The sequence below is a fragment of the Manis pentadactyla genome, chromosome 15 (genome assembly GCF_030020395.1).
Source record: "Manis pentadactyla isolate mManPen7 chromosome 15, mManPen7.hap1, whole genome shotgun sequence".
Lineage (NCBI taxonomy): Eukaryota > Metazoa > Chordata > Mammalia > Pholidota > Manidae > Manis > Manis pentadactyla.
The window spans coordinates 46,883,177-46,910,850 of record NC_080033.1 but is presented as its reverse complement, the minus strand read 5'-3'; the positions used below and the strand labels follow the sequence as shown (position 1 = coordinate 46,910,850).

The 27,674-nt window shown below is 48.4% G+C and overlaps 1 protein-coding gene across 2 annotated transcripts; it reads right to left on the bottom strand.

Annotated features, from left to right (window-relative positions):
• Nucleotides 1-11,970: 11,970 nt before the first annotated feature.
• On the bottom strand, nt 11,971-27,631 carry USB1 (U6 snRNA biogenesis phosphodiesterase 1). Of its 2 annotated transcripts, XM_036897619.2 has the most exons (7): nt 27,385-27,631; nt 26,389-26,555; nt 24,577-24,760; nt 17,762-17,815; nt 15,392-15,497; nt 14,088-14,171; nt 11,971-13,026 (listed from the first exon to the last, which is right to left on the bottom strand). In XM_036897619.2, exons 1-7 carry the CDS (start codon nt 27,486-27,488, stop codon nt 12,922-12,924), a joined length of 804 nt encoding a protein of 267 aa, XP_036753514.2. In that variant the 5' UTR covers nt 27,489-27,631; the 3' UTR covers nt 11,971-12,921. The 2 variants fall into 2 exon arrangements, with proteins under 2 accessions (XP_036753514.2, XP_036753515.2); XM_036897620.2 differs by lacking the exon at nt 17,762-17,815.
• Nucleotides 27,632-27,674: the final 43 nt, after the last annotated feature.

Genomic DNA, 27,674 nt, shown 5'->3' with positions numbered 1-27,674 from the left:
CGGCGCCCGACGTCCCCGGCGAGTTCGGCGCAGCTCGGAGCGCTCGCTCCCTGCCCTCCTCCCTGCGCGCCGCGGCCGCCGCCGTTCTTAAAGGGCCAGTGCTGTCTTTGCGCGCGGACCCGGGCGGGGGCCGGGGGCGGTACCTCGGCCAGAAGCTTTTGGCCGCAGGTGCCTGCGAGGGAGCCAGACTGGCGGCCCTTTTACTCTTCTCAGAAGGTGGGAATCTTCCCCAGCGGGCCCCTGTCACTCCCTTTCTTGCTTTTGAGGAGCGGGTTTGAACCCCACAGGGGCCCCCCCACAGAGAGAGGAGCAAGGAGAAATCGAGACTCCTCTTTCTCCCACCTGGTGGTGGGTGGGGATACTGAGACAGCGGTGGGCAGGAAGGAGGGCGGGGGGACGCAATTAACCTGTCTTGGGCTAAAAAAAATTGAGAATTAAATAAACAAACATCTAGAGATCTGTTGGCCAGAGGTTTCTTTTCAAAAGTCTCAGAGTGTCTTTGGCCCTTTAGTGACCTTCAGTTGACAACTGAAGGGCTGGGTACCCTGGGTGCAAAGTGCAACAGAGCACAGGTTTAGTAGGGACCGGTTGCAGTTCCGCCTTGCCACTTACCTGTGGCATGCAGTTACTTAACTTTTCTGAGCCCCTGTGTCCTTATCTGGAAGGCGGGACAAAGGGCTGGGGTGAGGGTTAGGTATGCCTCTGGTTCCTGTCTAATACCCATTAGGTGTCCAAGCAGAGGACACGATTTTGTGCAAGTGAAATTTGACAATGTGGCCTGACAAGGTATTGCGCCAGTGGGCAAAACTTCCTGCAGAGTGCAGTTTAAAGTGCTAGATTTAATTCTATTCCAGGAGTAGTTGATGTCAGGTCAGTGTGGATGCAGATGCCTGAGATGGGGGCCCTAGGTCTAAGGTCACCCAGGCTGCATGTGCCGACCAAGGGCAGTCCTAGCCCAACAGTCTGGGGCAGGGGCAGGAGGGTGGAGACCTTCCCTCTCCTCCACCACCTCCCAGCCCCTGAAATGGGAACTTTCCTTACCTGAGGGCTGGTTTCTCTAGAGTAGGCCTTAGGTTGCCCTGCCGGCCTCACCTCCAGGAAATCAGCAGAGAGCTGGCAGAGCTTTAGAAGTGGCCTGTTCACCAACCTGCCAGGTGAAGAAAAAGAGCATTGTTAAAAAGGACAGAAGTTAAAGTGGCAATGATAGATTTTACTCAAAAACAAATTGCAATGGGGAAGAGAGACTAGTATATAAACAGAACAAGTGGGAATTTACAGCTGGGGTGGGGTGGGAGTAATATTGATGGGAGGAAAATAGTACTAAGAGCGGTCATCAAGTCTGGGGGGATTCTGGTAAAAGGCAGGCCAGGGTGGTCAGATATCATCCAGAGAGGTGGAGATGAGGAGTTTTGATTAGATATTAAGGGTGGGGAATTCTTGCTAAACTGACTATGCAGGGTTCTTGCTAAAACTGGATCCTTCAGGAAGTACAGGGATGGGCTTCAGGGGAGCCTGACTAAAGTTTAGTCAAGCAAAGAATCTGTCAGTCCCCCACTTGTTCAAGAAAAGAAAAGGCATTCTTTCCTCTGAACAATGTAAGTCCATTTCTCATATGGTTGCCTTTTATTTGTTTAGAACCAGCTGCCCCACGTGTTGAGACTTGGTGATGTTGAGAATTGTTATACTGTACAGCCCGCAAGACACTGAATGAGAGGTCTACCTCGAAGATAAATGGAGAGACAAAGATTAGAGCTGAGTTGACCTGTGTGCCCACCTTTGTAGACTGTGGAGATCTACCCAAAGACGCAGGACATGTTGTCTTTCCTCCCTGGTGTGAACGCAATGTCAACGATGCACTCATGCTTCATTCATCTCTTCAAACCTTCCTGGTCATAGCAAAGATGTCAGGTAGACTGCCAGGGACAACAGTGCAGCGGCTGCTTCTGACCATTGTGCAGGTGCCGCCTTCTGCAGCCAGCGTCACAGTGAGGCCATGCAGCAATGGAGAACAGGGTGCTGGGCTTCCTGTTCAGGGAGCCACTGATTCAAGGCCAGGGGCAATGTTATCCAGAGACAAGGTGAATAGCATCAGCAATGAATAAATAGATGGTTCTGTTGTTGAGTCTGACTTCTTGAGTCCAGGGGTAGATTCCTGGGGATGGTACCCAGAAGGTGGTACACTTTCCCCCCAAAGACAGTGAGGTTAGAGAGGGAACACAGACCCAGTTCTGTAGCTGTGTTTTCTAAATCACCTCCGCAGGAACTGAGATCACCCTTAAGGGGATCTGTGATGCCCTGAATACCTCTTGTCCCTATAATAAGCGTGAGGTTAACACCTGGGGGAGTGGGCAATTGCTTTAGAGAAAGTTTAAGAAAGGAAGAATATTGTCGGGGACAGAGATGAAAGGATTGGTAATATCGGTGAGGTAGCAAGATCTGGTCCATTTGGCAGGCAACGGCCAATAAGCTTGGGTTCCACAACTATGTAAGGATCATCAGGAGTTACCCAGGGGTCATAGAAATAGTTATCTGATGGCTGAGGGTAACCAAAGCATGCTAATTTTGAGGGTGGGAAGCTGGTCCATGTGTGGTTGGTTTGGGTCTGAAAAATCAGCCTGAGTTGGGCAGTGGGGACATTTCCATTCATATCCAGGGATCTCCTTACAGGCTTGGCATTTTATGTTGGATTTAGAGACAGTTAGGTAAGTGTATCAATGTTTAGTATGTTGATGCATTTGGCAGGGCCTAAATCAATCTCCTTTTCACAAAGGGGCTTGTGGTAAAATTATGATGGTAACAGATATGACCCTGGTGAGGACAGACTGGGATAAGTTTGGGGCGGGGGTGTGTGACTTCTATAATGGGTAATCGTCCAGTTTCCTGGTGGAGGGAAAGAGAGGGAGAGTTATAGCAAAATGGGTATCTGCATTGATCAAGGGATACGGGAAATGCCAGATGTGCTCACAGGAAAGGGAGGACATTACCAGCTGTCTGTGGTGTTATGCGAAGTGGCAACTAGTATGGCCCAAGCTTACAGGATCTTTGGGAAAATAGTCTTGCTGAGAGGCAGGGAAAAGAGCGGAGTGGGAGAGGTGCAGGAACTCCTAAATTTAGGGACAGAAAGGTGAAGGTGAAGACTCATGTCAGGGAGTCATTGTTGGAAGGGTGGAGGGTCTCGAGGCAAATGGGCAGGAGAAGGAAGCACAGGAGGAGGAGGGACCCAGGTGGGTCTTGGTCTGTGCTCTTGGGAGTAAGTGACTACCTCCTGGTGTCATCTACTTGTTCCATGGTTCCTGAGGCAGCTCTCTGCTCTGGCTATCACCTGCTTCCGGAAGTTCCCGATCGCGCTTCAGTTTGAGGTCTCCAGTTGGAATACTTCTCCAGTCTGAATAGTTTTGTATCTTTTTGGCTGTGAAACATGAACCCAAGTTTGGCCCACCATCCTGTGACTTACAGCAGTGTTAGCAATGAGTTAAATGGTATATGGTCCCTTCCATCTGGGCTCAGGACTAGTTTCCTGATGGTGGCATTTCCAGAATACGTCATGTGAGGGGTAATCTGGAATTTCTAATGGGAAGACAGTCAAGGGAAGCCTTAACTTGTTGATTATAGGATTGAGTGTATTTTGTCAGTCTTTGACTGTATCTAACAATGTGTGGTTGAATTAAGTTAGAATCTTCCACTAGACAAAATGAATAAGGCACCCGCATGGGCTTTCCCATGATAATTTCAAAGGGGAGAGCTTATGTGGAGACAGGGGTGAAGACCCAAGAGTCATAAGAGCACGGGCAGCACTGATGGCCATGGGTAAGTCCAATTCCTCAGACAGTTTAGCCGGCCTGGTCCTGAGGATGTTGTTAGCTCTTTCTCTGGTGCCTGAAGTCTGAGGATGGTCAGGGCAGTGGAGTCTTTGACTAATGCATTGTCTTTCAACTTCCTGTATAATTTTGCCAATGAAATATGATCCTCTGTCTCTAGAGATGGGAGAGAGGATACCCCAAGTGGAGCAGATTTGTTCCAGGTACACTTTGGCAACTGAAGGTGCTGAGGCATTTCAGCAGAGGAAAGTCTCTAACCATTTAGAAAACATGCAGAAGACAGTATGTATTGGTTGCCTTGTGCTTTCAGTAACCGTATAAAATCATTTGCCAGTGAAGGAGGGCCTACAGAGGTGCTGCTTCCCCTCCTTGCCCTACCTTTGCAGTTTTTCCAGGGTTGTGTTTCTGGCATTTGAAGCAAATGGCAATGGCTTGGTCCAAATAAAAGCCACAGGGCCCAAACTGTTGTCTGATATATCCTGCATTCTGTCCTTTCTGTGTGAGTCATGTTTTGTAATCCATGCACAATGACTAGACAGACAGACTTAAGAGCTACCAAGCAGCCGTCCTGGTGTTTCCAAAGTCCTTCTGAATAGCTTGAACATCCAGCTTTCCCCATCCAATTCTTTCTAAGTCGGAGCTGTCATTTGGGCTACGTGGGTTTCTTTTATGATTTCCTTAGGAGTCATTCCCAATTAGCGCTCTCCCTCAAGGGAAGGTAAGTAATCCCCCCTGGGGTCTAGGCCCTCGAAGTGGGATGCAGGAGGCATAGTCCCAAAGCTTGAGACTGCTCGGATTTCTCGGTGGTTAGGGAAGAGGCTGCTAATATGGTACGTTTATCAGCCAATCCATTTCCTCAGGCCTCTTCTGAATGTTTTGTGCAATGTCCCTCGGTTTAGCTACAGTGATCTGCTGTAGTAATGACAATGCTTCTAGAAGTTCTGCTATTTGGGGTCCATTTTTGACTGGGATACCAGCTGCTGTCATGAATCCTGTCTGTTTTTATAACATATCAAAATCATGTACTACCTGAAAAGCATAGCAGTTATCAGTATAAATGTTAACCTTCATACCTGCTCTTATACGAGCCCTAGTAAAAGCAGTTAACTTGGCTGCCTGAGCTGATGTGATATTCCTCAGGGCTCAATATTCTGCTAGAGGTTTATGTTGATCAGGGATGGCATATCCAGCCTGGAAGGCCCCATCCTCCTTCTGGAGGTAGGAGACTTTGACATGAAGAGTCAAGTCAACCTGGTAGAGGGAGTTTTCTGATAAATCTAGCCTAGGACAGGATAATAATGTCATGTTAATGACACAACTGTGGGGCATCCCATCAGAGGGTAAAGGAAGCAAGGTGGCAGGGTTTTGACAGTGATGGATGGTCATGTGAGAGGCAGAGAGTAAGAAGATTTTATAAGAGGTAAGTCCAGATGCAAAAAAAGTACTGTGTGTTTTCATTAAGCAATAGAGTCTGTGGAACATGAAAAATGTTTGTCTAGCAGATGACCTATTATTAAATCAGGTAGCTTGGACAAGTTTGGTGATTGTAGCCATGGTGCACAGACAAGAGGATTATATATGCTTTAGCTACTGGGTCAAAGGCCAAACTATAATATCCTAGAGGTCTTTGGTGTCCATCATGCTTCTGAGGTAACACTCAGAGGGCATGACCCTCTCATTGATGCACAAACAAGGAAAAGGCAGAGAGTAATTGGAAAGTCTGAGGGTAGAAGGTGGAAGTAGAGAGCTCTTAAGGTTTTCGGAAACATCTTTGGAAAGGGGGCCCAAGACTCCTGGGTCTGGGGATGTCTCCCTAGCGGTGGCAGAGAGCGATGAGGCAATCACAGAGAAATTAGGTATCCATGTCCTACAATATTCCACAAGACCCAAAAAAGCTGTCAATTGTCATTTTTTTTTCAGGGTTGGTCTGTGAAGACAGTTTCACCTGCAGCTGAAATATGATGACCCAGATATCAAAAGCACAGAGAGCATGGTTGAATTTTGTCTTCTAGCCACCTTGTGGCCCTTTCTTGCTAATGCCTTAAGAAGATACTCAGTGTCTAAAAGGTATGACAGTGTCATAACTGTCAGAACAGAGAAGGAGGTCATCACAAACTGGATTAAAGCAGAGTCTCCTGAGAATTTTAAGTCCCCCCCCCCCAATTGGCATTTAGGGTGTGCAAAAAGATAGTAGGAGTATCAGTAAATTCTTGTGGCATAAGTCCAGGTATATTGTTGGTTATCCCAGGTGAAAGCAGACAAATATTGGGGTTCCTTATAAAGGGGACTCCTAAACAAGACAGAACAAAAACTGACAACTATGAAACATTGGGTGTTGGAAGGAACAACTGACAAGATAGTGTTAAGATTAGGCACCAAGGCAAATCTGGTTTTATTGACAGATCTCAGATCTTGGATTGAGTGATAGATAGCCTTGCCCATTTGGTTTTTGACAGCCAGAATGGGAGGATTGCATGGACTAGAGTGGAGACTAGAAGATTTTGTCTAATAAGCTTTGGGTCCTGGGGTGGAGCTCTTCAAGTCTTGGCTTTCAGTGGTATTGGGGAATCCAAGGGAGGGGCACGGAAAGATCTGTTTCTACCTCAGTGAGTTTTGCATCCATATGTATCCAACGCTGGCGGAGTTTTTGCCCATAAAGGAGAGGGAATTCTAAGCGTTGATTTAAATTTTCAGTGAAATAGGTGTTAAATGAAGGGGGCAAAGGGCCTCCAGGAAGTCGGACAAAGCCGTTAGGGAACAGAGATGTGAAGGGGAGGAGCTGAGGGCCTGTAGAAGGAGTCTTTTGGGGGCATGATGAACTTTGATACCCCAATTCATGAGAAGATCCCTTCCTAACAGTCTTACTGGGTAATAACTCAGAAGGAAGTTGTGGTGAGCTTTAAGAGTCCCATAGAAATTTTAAGGGGTTGAGATAAATGCAAATCATGAGGTAAATTATCAAAACTCACCACCAGCAAAGTTTGGTGACTTTAAGAAAGGGAGCAGGAAACAAGTGGTGATAAGGGTAGAATGTCTCACCCTGGTGTCAGAAATGCGGCGGTCCTTTAACCTGTAAGCTTATTTCCCCTTGTGAGTTTGGTGGCAGTTGAGGGCACTGGTCCCTTCCTTCATGGAGGAGAGTCAAAAATTTTCCAGTGAGGAGGGGGCTCAGGCTTTTCCCCTCCTCTGGAGACCTGAGCTCTTCTGGACTGACGCAGAGTCTCATTTTCTTACAATTTTAACAAGTGCCTTGATCAATGGGAGGCCATGATTTTGAAGCTTGCCATAGATTAAATTTTCAGACCCTTCTAGTTCTTTTCATTGCAATGCCATGGCTTGTGTTGTGTATTTTCCAGTTAAAAAAAAATACTGTCTTCATAATGTTGGGCTAATATCTAGAGCTTAGACATGTTTGCATTTTGCCAGTTAACATTATTTCTCCATAATGTGTCCCAGAGCTCTGGTCTGAGACCATTTACAAAGCTTGTGGCCAGAGCAGAGGAAGCTTGGAAGTCAGTTCCAGCCCTGAATGATCTTTTCACATTATCTCTCACTGATAGTGACAGTTAGTCACAGTTTCATCTCTTTGTTGTTCACAATTTTGAATGCATGACCAATCAGTCTGGTTGGGAGAGACCTGAAAGATGGTGCCCAGTAATTTTTCTCTTACTTCCCTCATTTTCCAGTGGGAATCAGGGCTAGTCTAAGGCCCTTGAGAGTCTTTAGGAATGGGATTCCATTCGGTCAAGCCAAAGGGAGGCATCCCCAGGGTCAACCAGTATGTGGATAAATTGATATAAGCCAGGGAATCTGGAGAGCAGATTCCCTGGCTTATATCAATTTAGAACAATCTGGCTTATATCATCCCAGAACAATCCTAGATTGTTCAATAAACCTTTCCTTTTCTTTCAGGAGTCAGGAAGGTCTTTGATGACGGCATGTAGTTCTGGTCAAGACCAAGGTTTAAATGTTATCTCTTCTGCCAGCCTCACTTGAGAACAGAAACTGGCCGCCCTCTGGGCTTCATCTACCAGAGGTGAGGATCTGGTGACCCTCCTCATGGTCACGGGAGCTGAGGGGCTGGGGTGCTGTCGGTGAAGGGCGTCCTGGGAGGGAAGGATAGCTGTAAGGAAGACGAGGCAGGGAATATGGGGGCCTATGAAGGGCTCTAGGGGATTACCGGGACAGAAAAATTTTCTGAAGACATTGCTTAAGGACTTCAATAATTTGAATTGTTTAGCTTTTGGTTTCTTCATACCAAGTGAAAAAAGCAGACCATTGTGCTTTTTTTGTCCCTTTTTGTCCTAGAGCTTCCCTTAGGTAGATTAATCTGGGCATATCCCAAGGGATCCTCAGAAGGGGCCTTTGCAGCTCAAGAGAGTTTTTAGTAAAGTTTTGCCAGTCAGAAAGAAAGCGGACAGTATCAGGCCACAGAAGCATATGATCAGCAGGAGTCTGAGGACAGACTTGGTTAATTGAGAAGCTCCCATGTTCCTGACCTTTACAGTTAGGAACAGAGAAACCTGGAATTCCAACCCACCCTTTGCTCCTAACAGAAACTAGCCTCTTAAAAATCAGAAAGACCTAGGACTCTACCCTAGCCTCTGTTTACAGGGACTCTATCTCAACTTTTTACAAACAGCTGCCTGCTTGGGAATCAAACCCAGCTTGTTACAGAGAAACAGAAATCCTAACCTAGCATTGGCTTGCCTGGGACTCTAAGCCAGCTTCTAGAGTACGCTCAGAATCCTCAGAATCAAAATCTGCTCTCCCTGGGCTTCAGGGCACGTGTATCCGGAGCACACTGGATTTTGGAGTCAGGCTCACCACTGGATACCCAAACCAGCAAGCAGATGAGACAAAAGGCCCAAGTGGACACTGTGTGTGGCCTGGTTGGCCCATCTGAGGGTCCGATGGTGGTTCTGATCCAGATCTGAGTCACAGCACCAAAAACTGGTAAGGAGAACCAGAGTCGGCCAGAAATTAAAGCAGTACAGATATTTTACAGAAAAAAACGATTGCAATAGGGACAGAAAGACTCCAGTGTAGAATTAGGCTCAATTCCAAATACAACCAAAACAACCAAAAATTAGATTTATAGCCAAGGAGCAAGGCGGGGCATTGGTGGATGGAGTATTGCTAAGGGGAGACATCAAGTCTTGGGGGGATCTGGTGGAAGACGGGCCAGGGTGATCAGATATCACCTGGGGAGTAGTGGGATGGGAGTCTAATTAGATATCAAGGGTGGGGAATTCTCCGTAAACTGATTTAGCAGGATTCTTGTTAAAACTGGATTCTAGAAGCAAGTACAGCAATGGGCCTTATTGAAGAGAGGGTTCAGGGGTGCCTGATTAAAGTTTGGTCAAGCAAAGAATCTTTGTCAGCACTCTCAGTGGACATTATCTGGTGTTTTGCAGAGCATCCTTAGGGAAAGGATGTCAGGATTTGGAGGAAAAGGTTGGACAATTTTACCCATTTCCACCAACTAACTTTTCTATGGCATCCCTCATTTGGGAAATAGACTTCTAGATGTTTTACTTTGAAATTTCCTTTTGGGAAATGGACAGTGATTGTCAGAAATGGACAATGGACTTGTCTCAGTTTAACTGAATGTATTGCAATCTTTCACAGTATTTGTTTCCAATCAGCCAATTTTAAAAAAAGGGGGTTGAGCTTAGGGGGTAGCTGATAAAGAGAGGAGCCCAGGAACCATGAGCAATATGCTCTTAGAAGCCTGCAGTCAGACAAGATTGGTCATGTTTTGAATGAGGAATGGCGGTGGTGGCCCCTGCTGCCTGCCCACTGGTCTCTGCTGGAGGGTCCTTTCTTGTGGTAAACCCTCCCTTACAGAGATGGCATTCCTCATGACCAGATCTTGGACTCCCAGATTGGTCTGGTCCCTCCAGGATGCCAAGGTGGGTTTGTATGTCCATCCTTCACAGGAGGGCTATGATTCTACTGGGTCTGGCCAGCACCCAAGGCCTGAGGTGACATGTGGGATTGAGATGTATGAACTCCAGCCTTCAGTCCCAGCCCGTTTTAACCATTATCCGTGTCTTGCCAATATCATCTCATCTGGACCCTAATCTTCCCCACCCATTTTTTTCTTGGAGTCTTTTGAATTAAAGCCCAGCCACATTTCACAGCGGTTTCATTCTGAGACCCTGATGTGTGTGAGGGGTTAGACAAACAGCTCTGGATTGGAAGCCAGCCCGCGGGGTTCTCACCCCAGAACTAATTTACTGGGCAATCTTGTTATTTCCCCTCTCTTTGGGCTTGTCTCCTTATTTATAAAAGGAAGGTTCTGGCTCAGGTAGAGGCCAAAGTCCCTTGCTTAGTAAAGGAAAGTAGCTATGGATTGGAACCAGGCCCAGAGCCCCCACTCTCACCCCTGTCTCCCACCCCCAACCCTTCCCCACCACCAGGGCCCCTCAGGCTCCTGGTACCAAGATGAGGGATAAACAAATGAGCCTAGGTAATTTCCCTCTTCCTTGGAAACAAAGCTGGGGTGGTCTGGAGAGGCCGGTGGAGAGAGCCTAGGGCGCCAAGTGGAACTGGGCCAAACAGGCCAGAGATGATTATTCCCCTGTCCCACAGGGAACATTTGAGGACACGGAGGCCAGATGCGTCGATTCTGCAGTCTCCCTGGTGTGCTCAAATCCTCAGCAAGAGCATTTCTCTATTCCAAGCCAGCCTGCCTAGGGGTGGCCCCCAGCCTGCTCTGGTCTTGCCTCTGTGTCCAGAGCACATCTCCTCTTATGGAAGAGCCCCAGCTGCTTCTGCACTGTCAGCGGAGTGCCCGTGCGCGCGCTCTTCTCCAGCACCCGCGCAAGGTCTGGGCACCTGCCAAGCCCGCCACCCAGCCTCGTCCAGCCCAGCCTGCCCACCCTCCCCCCTCAGCAAATCTTTGGCTTCCTTCCTCCATTGCCACCTTCCAGTTTCTGCTGAAGAGCCGGCTATTGATCTTGGCTCATCTCTCAAAGTTGCCGCACTCCAATTCCATCGGTGCCACATTCTCCCCTGGGGGCGGCCCAGTCGGTCCTCCTGGGCTTGTTAATGGGCCTGCTACAACACACTCCCCGGGAAGGGGAGCTCCTGAGACAGGGGCTTGGTGCCCTGATGAGGAAAATCAGGGGGTCTGGCCCATGGAATCCGGCTGCTGGAGGCTGGCTTCCATCCTGAAACTGGAATTTGCAAGAAATTGGGTGGCTTTGCTTGATTTCCCAGTCAGATGTGCAAAACTGGGGATTGTTTTCCGTGCACTACCCTGCCTGTGTGCTGCATTGGGAGCATCCAGAAGGCTGGATGACACTGATTTACCCGACTGCCCAGGCAGGGCCTGGCAGAGCAGGTGCCCACGAGTGCTGACTACACAGCAGGTTTGTTGAGCTCCTTGCCTGCCAGGACAGATGCCTGGCTTCCCAGCATGACCTCAAAGCCAGAAGAACTGACTGACCAGCCAGAAATGAATCAACAGATTAATGCAGTGGGGTCGGGGAGCGAGGCGTAGAATGTGATTCCCTGGGTCTTTCAGCAGTGATGAGGAGGCAGCTTGTCTCAGAAAGTGCAGAGCGCCAGCCACAGTGACAGGTCCCTTTTCCCAAACCTGTCCCTCGGGCTGGGGTGTGGAGCAGGGAAAGCAGGCCTGACCTCACCAGGTTAGGACTGAGGGTAGGGCAGAGTCAGGGCTCTACCCCTGATTCCTCACGTGGCTCCAGGCAAGTCTCCTGACCTATTCTCTAAAGATGAAATCATCCTTCCTACCCAGTTTATTTTTCAGGGCTGTTATTGGGAGGAACAGATGAGAGGGTCCTAGAAGGGACTCTGCCAGGGATAAAGCAGTGTCAGGTCTCAGTGTCTGTGCTTGCTCTGGAGAGGAATGGCGGTGGCGGCCCCTGCTGCCTGCCCAGCCCTGGGCTGCACGTGTTATGTGCAACTGCTCCAGTACATGGGCCTGGCAGGGCAGTGACCCCACCCTCACTTTACTGAGGCATCATTCATGCCTCCTGTGGCCCCTTCTGGATCATCACAGACTCCCACATACCTCCCCGAACTGTGAAGCATGCTGGAGAAGGAAGTGGCAGAGGAAAGTCATCTTATCACTTAGTTGAATAGAAGCAGTCCAAAACAAAATCCAAAATAAAAATTGCTATTTTTATTTGTTGAACATCACTTAAACCTATAACATAAAAAATGTTATTTTTCTTATCTTCATTGGTCACCAGAAATCTAGATGGCAACTGGAGAGGAATGGTCCTTTGCCCTAGTGGGGACCTGATCAAAAATAAAACCCCTGTGCAACCCCTGGCCCTGCCTCTGGGCTCCTCCTGAGTGCCCACAGGCCCCAGCAGGCGGAAAGAGGACTTTGGGGAAGGCGCCTCTCGGCTTCTCTGGGAAAGCTGATGGGAAACCAGAGGTCACAGAGCGTTGGAGGCCTGGCTTTAAGCCACCAGCCAGGCCAAAATGAAACATCTGCTCAAGTCTCCCCAGGCACCTGGCTGGGGTGAGTGGGAGGGAGGAATGGAGAAAACAGATGGGGAACCACAAATTAGCACCCCGTACCTTGGCCCTGAAATGGCCTCTGCTGGCATAGGAAGGGGTGAGACTAAAAATAAATAGACAAAAGTGACGCGCTTCAAGGAGGGAGGGTGACAGGCTCGTTGAAGCACCCTATGTCCTGGCCTGAGTAGGGATGATAGAGCAAGATGGTTTAAAAAAATCCCTAGTCTGAGGCCAGTGGCATCAAAATGCAAACACTGAAGAGGTAGGAGGAGTAGGGAAGTTTTTTGGAAGTACTGCAGTAGAGATTCTGGGGGAGTATGGGTGGGCTCACCCCGTGACCCCATTTTTAAAAATTTTTGCATAACAACCACTGACCTAGAACTAGGAGCCCAAGTTGCCCTCTACTGGTGATTCCTGGGAATGAGCACAACAGGGCAGCAGCTGACCCATAACCCCAAATGGGCCGGAGGGAACCAGGAACAGCCGCACCTCCCACCAGGCCCCCCAGCAGGAGGCTGGCAGCGTCCCTATAGATCTGAGCAGGCTCCTCCATCTCTGCCTGGCCTGCAGAGGGGCCTGGGACAACGAGGGCCTCTGGTGCTCACTTCAAAGGCATCGAGAAGAACTTGTTCCCAGATTTGCAATGGATCTGCTCAGCGTGCACACGCAGCAACATCTCAGAGTCTTCAAACTCATCCACAATTTCCTTTAAACCAGGAGCAGGGAGAAGACAGTCACATTAAGGGGAATCAGGGACCCAGAGGGCACCCACTGCAAACAGAGCCAGCCCACTGAAATCCTGCAGAGGGGCCACCGAGGGCCCCGCAGGCTTCAGGCTCTGCACTTACCCTGTCTCACCTGCTCTGCAATCTTGTGAGGCCAGTCCTACCATCCCGGCTTTGTAGATGAGCAAATGGATGCTCAGTGCCCTGGATTACAGAATCCACTAAAACCAGAATTGGGACCCAGGCCTGCTGGAGCCTGAAACTAGAGCTCCTCGCCACCTCCAACACGATTAGGCCAAGAGCAGAGGTTGCTACATCCCATGGGCTGTATCCCGCCTGCAAGCTTTGCTTGGCTTGCAATATGTTTTTTTTTTTAAATACGTATTAGTTGCCAACATTTGAAAATAGATTACACATAAAAATACAGATTTCTGGCTTCTCTAGAAAAACAGAAGCACTTGCAACACTAGGTACACACTGCTGTACAGCACCACTTCCCACTGCCCCCTCTACCAGCAGAGAGCCCCAGCCCCTCAGAGGGCACTGACAGAAAGTGAAATACATCATCTACGTATCCAAGCAGGAGAAGGATATCAGGGTGGGTGTTCTTACAGTCTGCACATCTCACTCATTTCCTACACCTGCCAGGCCTCTGTGGCTACCCAAGCCTTTGACCTCTGCGAAGACGAGGACTTCAGGGAGGCCTGCATCATCCTCTCAGATCAGTGCTTTCAGGCAGCGCTTCTCAAATTTTAATGTGCATGCAAATCCCTAGGGCTCTTGTTAAAATGCAATTCTGATTTCTTAGGTCTGGGATGGGGCCAAAGAGTCTGTATTGCTAACAAGCTCCCAGGTGATGGTCATGCTGTGGGTCCAGGATTGCACTTTGAGTAGCAAGGTGGGGTGCTGAGGTCTCCTGCCATGTCAGTTTATTTCCCAGGGCTTCAGGTTTGCACGCCTAATCCTCAGAGCTGACCAGCTTCCCCTGCACTTCCCAACATCTATCCCGTCACTTCTGAGGGTCCCCACATTGGGAACTCACCTGCAGTTCCTGCAGGCGCTGCCCTTCTAGCTGGAGACGTGCATCACCCACGCACCAGGCCAGACTGATGTGGAATGAAGGGTCCTGCAGAGGGACAGTGGGGAGGCAGGTGGTCACCTGGGTGCCATGGCAGATCCAGACATCACAGCAGGCCTGTGACACCGTCACTACTGGATCCCTGCTGGATCCCTGGCCTGCTCCATGGGAGATTAGACCCCCCAGTGTTGATCAGTGTTGAGCCTAAGCACTGTCCACAGATAGATAAAACAGCCCTGGGTTGGTCCTTGCTATGGACTGAACTGGGTCCCCCCAAATTCCTATGTTGAAGCCCCAGTCCCCACCGTGATGGTATTTGGAGAAGAAGCCTTTGGGAGACAATCAGGTTGAGATGAGGTCATGAGGGTGGGGCCCACATGATGGGATCATGACAGTGTAACAGAAAGCCAAGAGCTTGCTTCCTCTCTCTTTCTGCCATCTGAGGAAAAACACAGCTGTCTACAAGCCAGGGAGAGAGTCCTCACCAGAAACGGACTATGATGGCACCTTTATCTCAGACTTCTAAGCTCCAGAATTGTGACAAAATGAATTTCTGTTGTTTACACCACCTGGTCTATGGTATTTTGTTACGGCAGCTGAGCCAGGACAGCCCTGTTCAGAGGCTTTCCTTTACACGTCATCAAGAGCCATTAAACCTGGGATGTGGAAGAGAATCCAGGCTCCAACTCTATTTTCCAATCTAAAACATTTCAGTAGATGACATACTTTTAAGATGAAATGAACCCATAATGTCTGAAATTATGAAGAAACAATAACGATCTCCATTCAAATTCATACTTGTATACCCCAGCATGGTTTTAAAAGAATGCATCAAGCAAAATCAATGGCCCTTTAGAGCCTTAATACTCAACTTGGGAGTTGAGGGGCAAGGCGCAGGACGGTATGAGAAGCTACAACTCTCCTGGTGTGTCAATTCTACTAAAAAAATATTTGGGAAAACTACTTCTTAAAATATATAAAAACAAACATGGATACATTCTGGAATAGAAGGCATAAATCTCATGCATATGTAAGATATGACAAAAGATTTCTAAGAAATGTCAGACTTTGGCTGGGCCACATCTAATCACACCCCAGACCCCTCAACTCCCCAGGGGTGTGTGTCCTCTGAAGGCTGGCATTTGGGATACTTCACATGGGAAAGTTCTGGAAAGCTCTTCACTGTGCCTCTAACAAGGGCTTTATTAAGGTTGGTTTTATTCCAGTTACAGATGGACCAATGGAGAAGAAAAGGCCCCGTTCGTTACCTGGTAGAAAGTGGTGAGGTCAAATTCCTCCATGACTTTGTCTACCTCTGAAACCAGGTCCAGGAACTGGGCATGCCCTGAGGTGACCTCGAGCCCAACAAAGGTCCTGGGGGAGGCCAAAGTGGAGACAACAGGGGCGTGAGAAACCATCCACACTGGGGCCGGGATGTGACAGAAAGCCCAGACATCTGGGCCCTGGGATCTTACCCCAGGTACTTTCCTGCTCTCTGAGCTGCCTCTTCCAGTCCTCTTCCTCCTCTGACTGTAAAACCTTCCCCAGTTTTAACCATCTATCTCCTCCTTCCCCAGGGTCTAGTAAACTTTGCAGGAACACAAGCCCCAAAGTGTCTGCACCCATGCTGTCCATGTGGCTTCTGAATCTTGTCCCCTTCTTGGGGACTGGGCTCTCGGGCACCAGCTGCTGTCCCATCAGCACTCAGACATCTTTCTCATCTTTAAAAAACTCTTTCTTGAATCCACTTCTTCAGCCAGCCCCCATCCCATGGTCAGTACAATTTTTTAGATGTTTTTGTCTACCTTCACTGTCTCTAATTCCTCACCTCCCATCTCAACCCACTTCGCTGGGAACTGTTCTGGTTAAAGTTGCCACTGGCCTTCATGTTATTGAATCTGATGGGTAGGTCTCTGTCCTCATCTTGGCTGCTCAGCAGTACCTGGCACAGCTCCCTCTTTGAAACCTTTTCTGTCTTGGCTTCCAAGACACGACACTGCACAGTCAGGTGTGGTCCCAGCTCTAGCCTTTGTTCAGTCTCTCTGCTGCCCTCTCTTCTTTCCAACCTCTAAATGGCTGGGGCTACAGAGCTCAATCCTCAGCCCTCTTATCTGCTCCATCTGCACTCTCCGGCAGGCTGAGCCCTGCTTTAAACATCACACTGGTCCCATGGCTTCACATTTCTATCTCCAACTGCCACCTCTCCTGTGTGGCCAATTGTGTATGTGACATTTCCACCTGGGGGTCTAAGAGACAGCACAGTCTAACAGGTACAAAGCAGAACTTCTGATTTTCACGCCACTGCTGTTTTCCATCACAGAAAATGGGACAGTTATTTACCCAGTTGTTCAAATCCCAAACTGACGAATCTACTTTGATTCTTTCCTTTTCTTCAAACAGATCCAACCCACTGGTAATTCCAGTTGACATCTGGAACGTGTCCACTTCTGGGTCTTCCACAGCCATTGCCCGAATCCAGGCCACCGCTGGCCCATCCCCTGGGTGGTGACACTTGCCTTCTCTCTGCTCTACCTGTGTCCACCCTTGCTCTTTTACATATCTTCACTCAGTGGCCCAGACACAGACAAGATCTAGCCACACTGACATTAACAAACATGCATCAGCTCAAGTCTCTCCTCTGCTCAAACCCCTGCAGGGGCTTCCATTACACTGCAAATCCAAACTCCTTACCTTGACCTTGAGGGCCCTGCGTGAGCTGACCCTACCCAACTCATCTCCTCCTGCTCTCCCACACGATCCCCAGGTCCCACTTCACTGGCCTCCTCAAACATGCCTCACTCTTTCCAGCCTAAGTCACTCATTTGCTGTGTCCTCTGCTTGAAGGCTCTTACAGCAGCTCTTCCCAAAGCTGCTGGTTTTTCTCAGGTTGCCAGCAAATGCCACCTGCCTAGGACCTTCCCTGGCCGTCCACTCCTGACTGTCTCTCACTCACACAATAGCTATATGATCTCATTTACTTATTATCTGTTCCCACTGCAGAGTGTAAGATCTCAAAGAGCTGGGACCGGACCACCCTTTTCGCTGCTGAATCTGTCGTGTGCGGCAAGTGTCCAACAGAAGTACGTGCTAAATGAATTTGTGCAGCCTTGAGTGAATGGCTCAATGAATGAATGAGCCCTCCTTTCAGAGGCACCAAGGGAAGGAGGCGGCTCAGCAAGTGGATCAGACAGGGAGGCCTGCTTTGGAGCCTCGGTAGGAACAGTTTCTTCTTACGTTCATCAAATACTTTAATACTCTTCACGCTTCAAAACTCGTTTGGCTTACTTGATGGATGTTATCAAGGGCAGGGGTGTGATGGCACAGAAATGAAGGTCACAGAGGTGAAGATGTGAGCTAAACATTGAATTGGGGACAGAGATGGGCATCAATCGGGTTTTCTTTCAGTATCAGGCTATTTTCACCATATCAAGATGTTTGTCTCTACTTCTACAGTTCCATGTTCCCCTAGTTATTTTTCTTAATGAAGGGTTCAGATTTGGAACAGCTACCTTTGCAGTCATAGAGTTGGTTAAAACACAAACAAAAACGGGCAGACAAGGCCAGAAGCAAAGCACACCCTTGGTCTTTACTCCAAAGAATCTTCTGGAAGCAAATGGGGGCAGCGTAGGTAGACCCACCTGGTTTTCTCTTGATTGGTATAAATCTTTACCCGGTTGGCAGTAAAGCAGAATCTGAAATTTAGATGAAGAAAGAACACATTGCAGGGAGAATAGTAAGAAAAAAAAATGAGATAAAAGTTAAGATTAATAGCACCTTGAACATACAGTTAGCTCCCTTTACACTTGGTATCATCATTCTACTATACACTGAACCCTAAAATGTATGTGCTAGATTGAACCCTAAAATATTAGAGCTGAACAAGACCTTAAATAATCACCCAGTCCAAGTAACACATAGCTTTGTCACATGGTAGCAAAATTTTTATTTATTAATAGCAGCTTATTCCAATAAACAATTTGGGACTATTTCAGTTTTACTGATGGGAACTGAGAAAACTTTATTCATCAGATAGGTGATGACAGATGAGAACCTCCTGTGTGCCAGGGGGCTAAAGGTCTTGAGCACATCAGCTCAAGCAATCCTCATGCAACTCTGTGAGGCAGAAACTATAATTATGCCCATTTTACAGACAAGGAAACTGAGGCTTGGTGAAGTTGAATTTGGTGAACTACAATTTGAACTTCAGTCTGCTTGATTCAGAAGTCCTTGCTCTCACCTATGATACTTTAGTGAAGTGAAGTGGGTCTCTATTGGTGTAAAGTTGGGGGAAAAACACCCACCCCACCACTCAGATCAGTTACATAGGGACCATCAGGTTTCTGCCTGGTACATGACTCTGGCTGGTTCTGGCTGTGTTCTCTGGGACACTAGATCTCTGAGGGACAGACTGGTTTTCTACCTTTCGTGGACCAACCTGGCAAATCCCACTAAAGGAGATCATTTTACAGACTCTAGGCCAAGATCTCACCCCTATCCAAGGGAACACGACACCCTGGCATGCTGGGTAGAATCTCTCAACTTGTCCTAGGGCACAAGGTCAGTCAACTTTTGGCTTCCCCATCAGCCTTCAGCCTCCCAATGCATCTCTTTTGGTAGAAGCAGGAGCTTGGTTAAGTGTAGAATTTAAAAAGAGCTCTGCAAGGTGCTTTTTGGACATCCCGGAGCGCATGTTGAATGTTTGTGCCCAAAGATGATAGTTAATTTCTTATGTCAACTTGACTGGCCCAAGGGATGCTGGTAAAACATCATCTCTGGGTGTATTTGAGAGGGTGTTCTGGAAGAGATTAGCACTTGAACTGGTGAACTGACCAAAGCAAATGGCCCTCCCCAGTGTGGGTGGGCATCATCCAATTCATGGAGGGCCTGAATAGAACAAAAAGGAGGAAGGGCAAATCCGCTTTCTGCTTGAGCTGAGACATCCGCAGTCTCCTGCCTTGGCACACAGGCCTGTTCCGGGTTCTTAGGCTCTCAGGCACACGCTGGGACGAACCCCACTAGGGCCCCGCCCTGCTGCTCAGGCCTTTGGACTCAGACTGAATCACACCGGTGGCTTTCCTGGTTCCTCAGCTTGAGTACACTCCTCATAACTGCATGAGTCAATTCCTGTAATCAATCTCCTATTTCTCTCTATCCTGCTGGTTCTGTTTCTCTGGAAGACCTTGATACCAATTTTGGTACCAAAAGTGGTTCTAGAGAACAGAATTTTAAGGATGAGTTTTCTGCACTGTTTCTGGGATTCACTCTTTTAATCTGATTAGATTCAAAGACACTAATGAGAATTTCCATTAGTAGTAGCGAGAGCACGAACCATTTTATAGAGATGTGCTGCCAGGGTTGAGAGGGGCGCACAACCGGAGCAGGCTCTGTGTCAGGTCCCCTGCTGCTCAGGCTGCTCTGCCACTTGGGCCTGTGATCCAGGAGACCTAGTGGGCTTGAAGTGGCCGTGGCAGAGAGAGAGATGCTGTCTGGAGCCTTTGGAGGCCCCTACAGGTTAATCGCAGCACAAGCCCACAGGAGTTTGAAGGAAGGCCCTGCTATTATCCACACACAACTACTCTCTTTTAGAGAAACAGCTCTTGGCCTGTTACTGGGCCACAACAGAGTGAATGTTGACCATGAGCCACCAGGTTATCATGTAGCCTCGGCTTCCCATCACCAAATGGGCGTTGTCTGACCCACCAAGCCATAAAGTTGGGCGTGCAGAGCAGCACTGTCATCACCTGGAAGTGGTATTCACCATCGGGCCTGGGCAGGCCTTGCAGGCATAAGTAAGTTGCATGAAGTAGTGGCCCAAAAGTCTGTGGTTCCCACCCTACCCTGCCTTGTCTCAACCAGCCTACACCTATGGACTCATGGGGAGTTCCCCAAAATTAGCTTACAGAGGAAGAAAAGGCATGATTTCCAGATGGTTTTGCATGGTACACAGGCACCACCTGAAGGTGGGCAGTGGCAGCTCAGTTCTGGGATATCCCTGCAGGATGGAAGAGCAGGAGATCCTCCCTCGGGGCGGAACTGCAGGCGGTGCATCTGGTTCATGTTGCTTGGGAGAAGCGGCCAGACAGGCAGTGAGATCCTGATTCACAGGCTCTGGCCAACAGTTTGACTGGATGGCCAGAGACTTGGAAGGAACATGACTGGGAAACTGGTGACAAAGAAATTTAGGGGATAGGTATGTGGAAAGACCTCTCTGAATGGACAAAGAACGTGAAGCTATTTGTATCCATGTGAATGCTTACCAAAGGATGACCTCAGCAGAGGAAGACTAATATTCAGATGGATAGGCTGACCTGTTCCGTGGACACCAGTCAGTCTCCTCCCCTGGCCACCCATCACCACCCAGTGGGCTCATGAGCAAAGCGGCATGGTGTCAGGGATGAGGCTATGCCTGGGCTCAGGAACATGGACTTCTACCTGCCATGGTGGCTGACCTGCCTTCTGCCACCACTGAGGGCCCAATCTGCCAGCAGCAGAAACCAGCACTGAGTCCGACATGGCTCCATTCCTGGGCTGACCAGCCAGCTACCTGGCAGCATGTTGATTACTCGGAACTGCTTCTGTCACAGGAGGGACAGTGTTTTGTCCTTACTGGAAGAGATGTACGCTGGATATGGATTTGCCTTCCCTGCACAGTGCTTCTACCAAAACTACCACCTATGGACTTACAGAATGCTGTATCTGGCAGGCTACTGCACATAGCACTGCTTCTGTTCAAGAAACTCACTTCACAGACAAAGTGAGGCAGTGAGCCCCCGATCCTGCAGCTCACTGGTCTCACCATGTGCCTCATCACCCTGAAGCAGCTGGCTCGCTACAACAGTGAATGGCCTTTTGAAGACTGACTGACAGCACCAGCTTGGTAGCAATACCTTTCAGGGCTGGGGCCAGATCTTCCAGAAGACTGTATATGCTCTGAGTTGGCACCCCACGTATGGTGCTCCTTCTCCCACACGCAGGATTCACAGGTCCAGGAATCAAGGGAAGGGCACTGCTCACTGTTACCCTAGTGACCTACTAGCAAAATTTCTGCTTCCTGTGCCCATAACTTTATGCTCTGGCGGCCTAGAAGCCTTAGTCACAGAGGGAGAATGCTTCTACCAGGGGACATGATGATTCCACTGAACTGGAAGTTAAAATCGCCACCTGGCCCCATTGGGTACCTCATGTCTTTGAATCAATGGGCAAGGGAGTTATGTTGTGGGTTGCGGTGACTAAGCCTGGCTACCAAGGGCCCACTGGATTGTCTCTCCACATGGAGGTAAGGAAGAGGATGTCTAGAATTTGGGAGAACCCCCTTGGGGCATCCTCAGTATTACCACGCCTAGTGATTAAGGTCAATAGAAAACTACAAGCAGATCAGGCAGGTTAGAAATGGCCCAGACCCTTGGGGAATGAAGGTTTGGGTCACTCCCCCAGGTGAAGAACCATGACCAGCAGAGGTGCCTCCTGAATGCAAAGGGAATACAGACTAGGTAGTAAAAGAAGGTAATGGAAATACCAGCTATGACCATGTGGCCAGTTATGGAAACGAGGACTGTAATTGTCATGAGTACTTCCTCCTTATTTTGTTACGAATAAGTTTGTGTGTACATATGCATATGCTATACAAATATCTTTGTTTTTTCTTTTATTCCTTTATCATATAGCATCAGATTTACTGACTTTTTATACCAGTGTTTAAGTATTGTTAATTTAACATAATAGTCATGGGTTATCAGAAGAGTGAACATCACTTAGAAACTTCACCTCCTCTACTGGGGAAGGGAATAGTGCCTTTCAGATGTACACAGGAGAGCTGTATCATGTTAGGCAAGACTATGACCTTGTTGTCTTAATTTGGAGATTAAGTATGATTCAAGGACATGCTTAAGGAAATGACATGGGGTAGACTTCTGATGATTAATTTTATGTGTCAACCCAACTGGGCTGAGGGATGCCCAGATAACTGGTAAAATGTTATTTCTGGATGTCTGTGAGGGTGTTTCCAGAAAGTTTGGCATTTGAATTGAACGCATATGACCCTCCCCAATGTGGGTGGGTGTCATCCAACCCACTGAGGGCCTGAATAGAACAAAAAGGTGGAAGAAGGACAAACGTGTTCTCTGCCTACCTGAGAAACCATCTTCCTCTGCCCTGACATTGGCTTTCCGGCTTATATCAGAACTTACACCATCAGCTCCTCAATTTTCAGGCCTTTGGAATTGGCCCAAATTGCACCTCAGGCATTCCTGGTTCTAGCTTGCAGACAGCAGATAGTGGGCTTCTCGGCCAGCATAACTACATGAGCCAATTCCGGCACTAAATCTCCTCTTATATGTGTGTGTCTCTCTCTATATATATATCTTACTGGTTTTGTTTCTCTGGAGAATCCTAACTAATACACCAGCCAACACCCCTCCCCTGGTAATGTTGTAGTGGGGAACTGCTCTCCCATTCTGTGCTGTGGAGTGGTCTCCACCCTCCACTCCAGGGGTGCGTACATGACCCTGGCCTGGCCAGTGAGAGCGTAGCAATCCCTTAGTCGTAGCAATAGAATGCATGGCCCACTCTTGGTCATCTTAGGCTCAACCAGACAAACCCGAAGAGGTTACCAGACCCGGCTTTGTTCAGGACATGGGGAAGGAAACACTGCACCAGCAGGGCAGCATCAGGGGGCGCTGATCCAACAGTCCAGGAGCTGTTCTCTGGTCCCCAAATGAGCAAAAGAACAAGCTACATCTGTGTCCCCCTGCCAATATCTCTTGTAATGGACCTTTGGCAAAGTTTCCAGAGGTCCCAGTGAGGGACTTTCCTAGTTAAAGAACCATTGCATGCAGGGAAGCCCAAAGCCATGGCTGTCCACTGGGGGCTTAGTTCACTCATTGTCTTACTAGCCCAGTCGCAGTGTGCCACTAAGTTATTTTACTGTAAGTGATGTGGCCCCTAACAGAGCTGGTATTCCATCCATGTCCAGGGAACAGAGCCAGAGGCAGTGTAACTGAAGCATTCTTATGTAGAAAGGAGAAAGAATTTTGTTAACTCAACTCACAAAGGGTGAGCATATTAGCTAAGACAGACCAATCAAAGTCATTCCTGGGACTTCTGTTTAAGCTATTAGCAAAGGGGCGGACTTTTGGCAGACCAACAGATAGGAGATACTGGTGGCCTCCTTTGTCTTTGTGAGACTGAAGCCAACAAAGAGGGAGGGGTAAGGCCATGAGATGGGGAGAGTCTGGCATCTGGTCACCGCAATCCACTTGTGCATGAAGCCAGTGCCACTTCTGAACTACAATTACACCAGCCTATAAATTCTTCCTCAGTTTAAGTCACTTTGGTTTGGATTTCTGGTACCTGCACTCAAGAGAGTCCCAACTAACACACATATAGCTCAACAAATTTCGTAGTGACAATAAAAAAAGGAGGCGGGGCTGGGTGAGGTAGAGAGATAAATTTCAGTCCAGATTCTCTGAATCAGGCTGCCTGAATTGGAGCAAATCCTTTCAGATTAAATGGATTAGACTAAGTGGGCAGTTTGCCAGCTGGGCAGAGTAGTTCTATGGAATTCTGGGCTTAGGGCCTCCTGAATTGTGGGAGTGGAGCTTTGGCTAGAAGTCTTCCATTTTTGTATCTCTTACACATCTACACATCTGGACTTTTGTATGACCCCTCATTTGAAGAAAGGGCTCTGCAGATAAAACCCAGGTGAGAAAACCACCACCTGGATGGCTTCTTAGGCTCCTTTTAGAATCAACATTCAGAAGATCCAGAGAATGATTTCTGGGCCCCCCTCTCCTGCTCACTCACTCAACAAACATCCATGTGATATGTACAGTAAACAAAGCATCTGGAAAAAAGATGTGGGTATTTCAGAGAGAAGCTTCATTCCTGGGCCTGCAGGAACTGGGGCTCCAAAGTAGGAGGTGGACATGGGAATGACTGGATATGAGGATGAGTGAAATGAGGGCTGAGAAATTCTGGAGGAGACACCAGCTGGGAGAGCCTCAGGGAGGTAACAGGGCTTTGGTCTGGCCAAGTCTAGGAGGAAAGGCATTTCTGGTAGGAAAAAGAGGTATGAAGTAGTTAAGGAAAAAAAAGGCCTTGGCTGACACACAAAACCAGAAGTGGGGTCTGATCCTTGGCCCATTGCCACACTGAGGACACACACAATCCCATTTCCCTCTCACAAGTCTCCTCTGAGGCAGCCACCACCCCTCCTCCCATGACCTGCACACAGGTGAGCACTCGGAGGCTTCCAGAGCTCACATGCTATGCCCAAGGTCACACAAGATAAGGTGTATAGCAGGCAGCATCAGGAGATGACTAGTGTCCTGGCCTGTAGGTTTGGCCTGCCTGCTGGGGTAATACACTCACACCTCCACTCGCACAATAGTTCAGGATAAGAGAGAAGCCCTGGAGGTAGGGAGAGGAGAGGCAGAGGGAAACCTTTGGCACTTACCTCTGGATGGAGGCCACGCGGTCTTTCAGAGCCTGCACGAAGGGGAGGATCCAGTGATGACGCAGAACCACGCTCTGGGAGAGGCTGAGGTGGAATGCCTCCATCCTTACCAGCTGGGGGGTGTACGTCTGGGCGTGGAGCAGCAGGATGTCCAGCAGGTCCAGGAAGTCCTCCCTGGCTTCATCTGGAGGGAAGAGTGGAGAGGGCGCGCCATTCTCTCAGCCAGGGTGGCATGGCTGATGAGCAAGGCCAGAAGGCAGAGAAAGCCTTTTGATACTCTGGGTTTTAGGAGAAAATTACTTTGAGAGCAGCCTATGTCCATGTATTCTAATATATAATATGAATTTATGGTTATAGAAATAATATTCATTTTATTTAGAAATAATGCATTTATTAGAAATAATGCTCATTGCAAAGAATTCAGATAGAAAAAGAAATAAGCAAAGGAGAAAGCAGGGTCCCTAAAATCATATCCCCTAGAGCAGTGGTCTCCAACCATTATGATCACACAGGCCGTTAGTAAAACAAGCTAGCACACATACCTGCAATAAACATGTATTTATAAATTACAAATGTGTGCTATTTTGTAAAACTGTGTCTGTTATCAAATGTACATTCTCAAGAAGAGAAATTTTAAAAGATAAGATCAAAGAAATACATAAAGTGCTAATGCTTTTCTTCCTAATGGATCATCTTCACCTCTCCCCAGGGTGTACACACCCCACTTTCCGTACCACTATCCTAGAGATAAAGACTGTCAACCTTGGATGCCCATTTTTCCTGCCTTTTCTCAGTGCATATACTAATGCATATATTTTGTTTGTTAAAGATGAAAGCATACCATTCAAATTGTTCTTCTCCTGGCTTTCTTCATATAACACTACATGTCAGGTGTCTTTCCTATTAGTATAGAGGTCAAGTTCATGATAATAGCTCCATAATCAGAGCATGTCTTTAATCAGTCACCTATTAGTCTCCAGTTGGAGACTTCTAACACTCCTAATTTTTTACAAAGACAAAGAACAATACAATGACCACCATTGTATTATTATTACTAATTTTTTACTGAACATGTTACTAGAGTGGCATAGCTAACAATCTGCTCACACCCAGTGTGTTAGTCAATTTGCCCAAATGCCCTAGTGAGTAGGCAGTGTAGAGAATCATCCCCACTTTGTGGATGGGGAAATGGAGGGTCCAAGGGTTTACTTGATCTAACACAAAGTAACAGCCACTTACTTATTCCATGTATTGTGCAAAAAATTTGACAGAGTACCTGATTCAGTCTTCACAAAAGTCCTAGGAGATAGATATGACCATTATTCCCATTTGAGAGACAAGGAAACTGAGGCTCTGAGAAGTCCAGTAACTTACTAAAGTGCACCCAGAGTAGTGTGTGATAAAGCAAGATCTGACTCTAAAGCCTGGGCATTTTCTGCTTCCCATCCACTCATAAGCACTGGGTTGGACTTGACCCCAGCACACCTAGGGCCTTAGAAATTAGGTGCCAGCTGGGCAGCTGCACTCTGGGATGGCCTTGACACTCTACCCTAGACCCTCCCTTGACACCTCCTCATGGGCAGGGAGAACATCATACCAGAGTTAAAAAATATTTAGACAACGAATTCAAAATTGAAGCCAAGTTTACAGAAAAATTCCCCAATTTTTGAAACTTGTTCTTTCTCTTACTAAGTCCATCTTTTTCTCCCCACCAATGTCAGAGGTTTCCAGCTTCCTCTTGGTGGGGGCCAGCTTCCCTCTATCAGGAGGTACCTATCAGTCTCAGCCACTTGCCTTCCACACATTACTCACAAGGTACGTAGACATGGGTGGCCCAGTTGCCCCGCTCATGGGGGAAGGTGCGCACCCGGCCCCCATGTTTTGCACTGTCATCCTCAGGCCCTTCCTCGGTGCCCGGGAACATGTGCAGCACACTGTCTGGTACTGGCAACCTCTGGCTAAGAAGGGGGCTCTGGTCACTGTGAAAGAAGAAAAAGAAAATAAGCACATGTATTCTCCTAGCATTCTTCACCTCTGTACCTACGACTAAAGTTGTAATTCTTATATAGGGTGCCTCTGCATGTCTGTTTCCCACCAGGTGCTGTAAGCAGCCTCTAGATAACCTCAGAGCTTTTTCCCCGAATCATCTCATTGGGGCCTCTCAACAACTCTGGGAGGCAGACCTTAGCAGTGTGGTCCCAATGGTAAGCAACTGGGCAGGTGGCAATATGTGGTTCAAAGGTCATACTCCCTAAATGGACAAGCCTGAGTTAGAGTAGCACTTCCTAGCTTTGTGGTCTTGGGGAAGTCATATGTCCTTTGGGGACCTCAGTTTTCTCATCGGTAAAGTGTGCTTCTACCTAAAGAGCTATTGTGAGATCAACTGAGATACTGCTTGAAAAGCACTTATCAAACACCAGGCCTGCACTTAAGAACCCAACCTCCGCAAGGTAAGAGACTTCCACGGTTTTATTCACTGCTGAGTTCCCAGTCCCAAGCCTTGTGCAGAGACTGTGCTCAATGAATATTCATTGGATGAATGAAAACTCTCCAAATGAGGAAACAAACCTAGGGTGGTACAGTTGCTGCGCGCCGGGAGAGAGTGGGCCTGAAACCACGTTTCATCTCTCTTAACCTTGGCCTGGCCAGGTGAGGGCAATCTGGGGCTTTGCCCAGGATGGTCCTCTGGATCCTCCTTTCCCGCTGTGCCCTCTTTCTTTCCCTCGCCAGCTGCTCCGTCACCCTCCCTCCATCACCAGATGCTCTCGAGAACCCGCACACTCCCCAGAAAGACTTCTTCCTCCTCACCAGCGGCGGCCTCCTGTCGCCGACCGGGCCCGGATCCCGGCCTCGGCCTCGGCCTCATCTTCAGAGCCGCTGCTGCTGTAGCCCACCAGGGGCGCCGCGCTCATGGGGCCTCCGCCAGGACCACACTTATCATCCACCAGTCACCGCTCCCACACCCGGAATTCCGCCGCGCCGGAAGTGCCGTCCGGGGGCGGGCCAGGGTTAGCACCGCCCCGGGGATGGGCCCGGAGGGGCGGGGCCGGACCAGCCCCCTGCAAAAACTCTGCTCCCAGGGACCATGCTGCTGGCGG

Coding starts and splice junctions, on each gene's coding strand:
- USB1 (XM_036897619.2), bottom strand. CDS start 27,488: ATGAGCGCGGCGCCCCTGGTGGGCTACAGCAGCAGCGGCTCTGAAGAT. Junction 15,498..17,761: donor ACCAATCAAGAGAAAACCAG/GTGGGTCTACCT, acceptor GGCCTCCCCCAG/GACCTTTGTTGGGCTCGAGG. Junction 13,027..14,087: donor AGCGCCTGCAGGAACTGCAG/GTGAGTTCCCAA, acceptor CCTGGTTTAAAG/GAAATTGTGGATGAGTTTGA.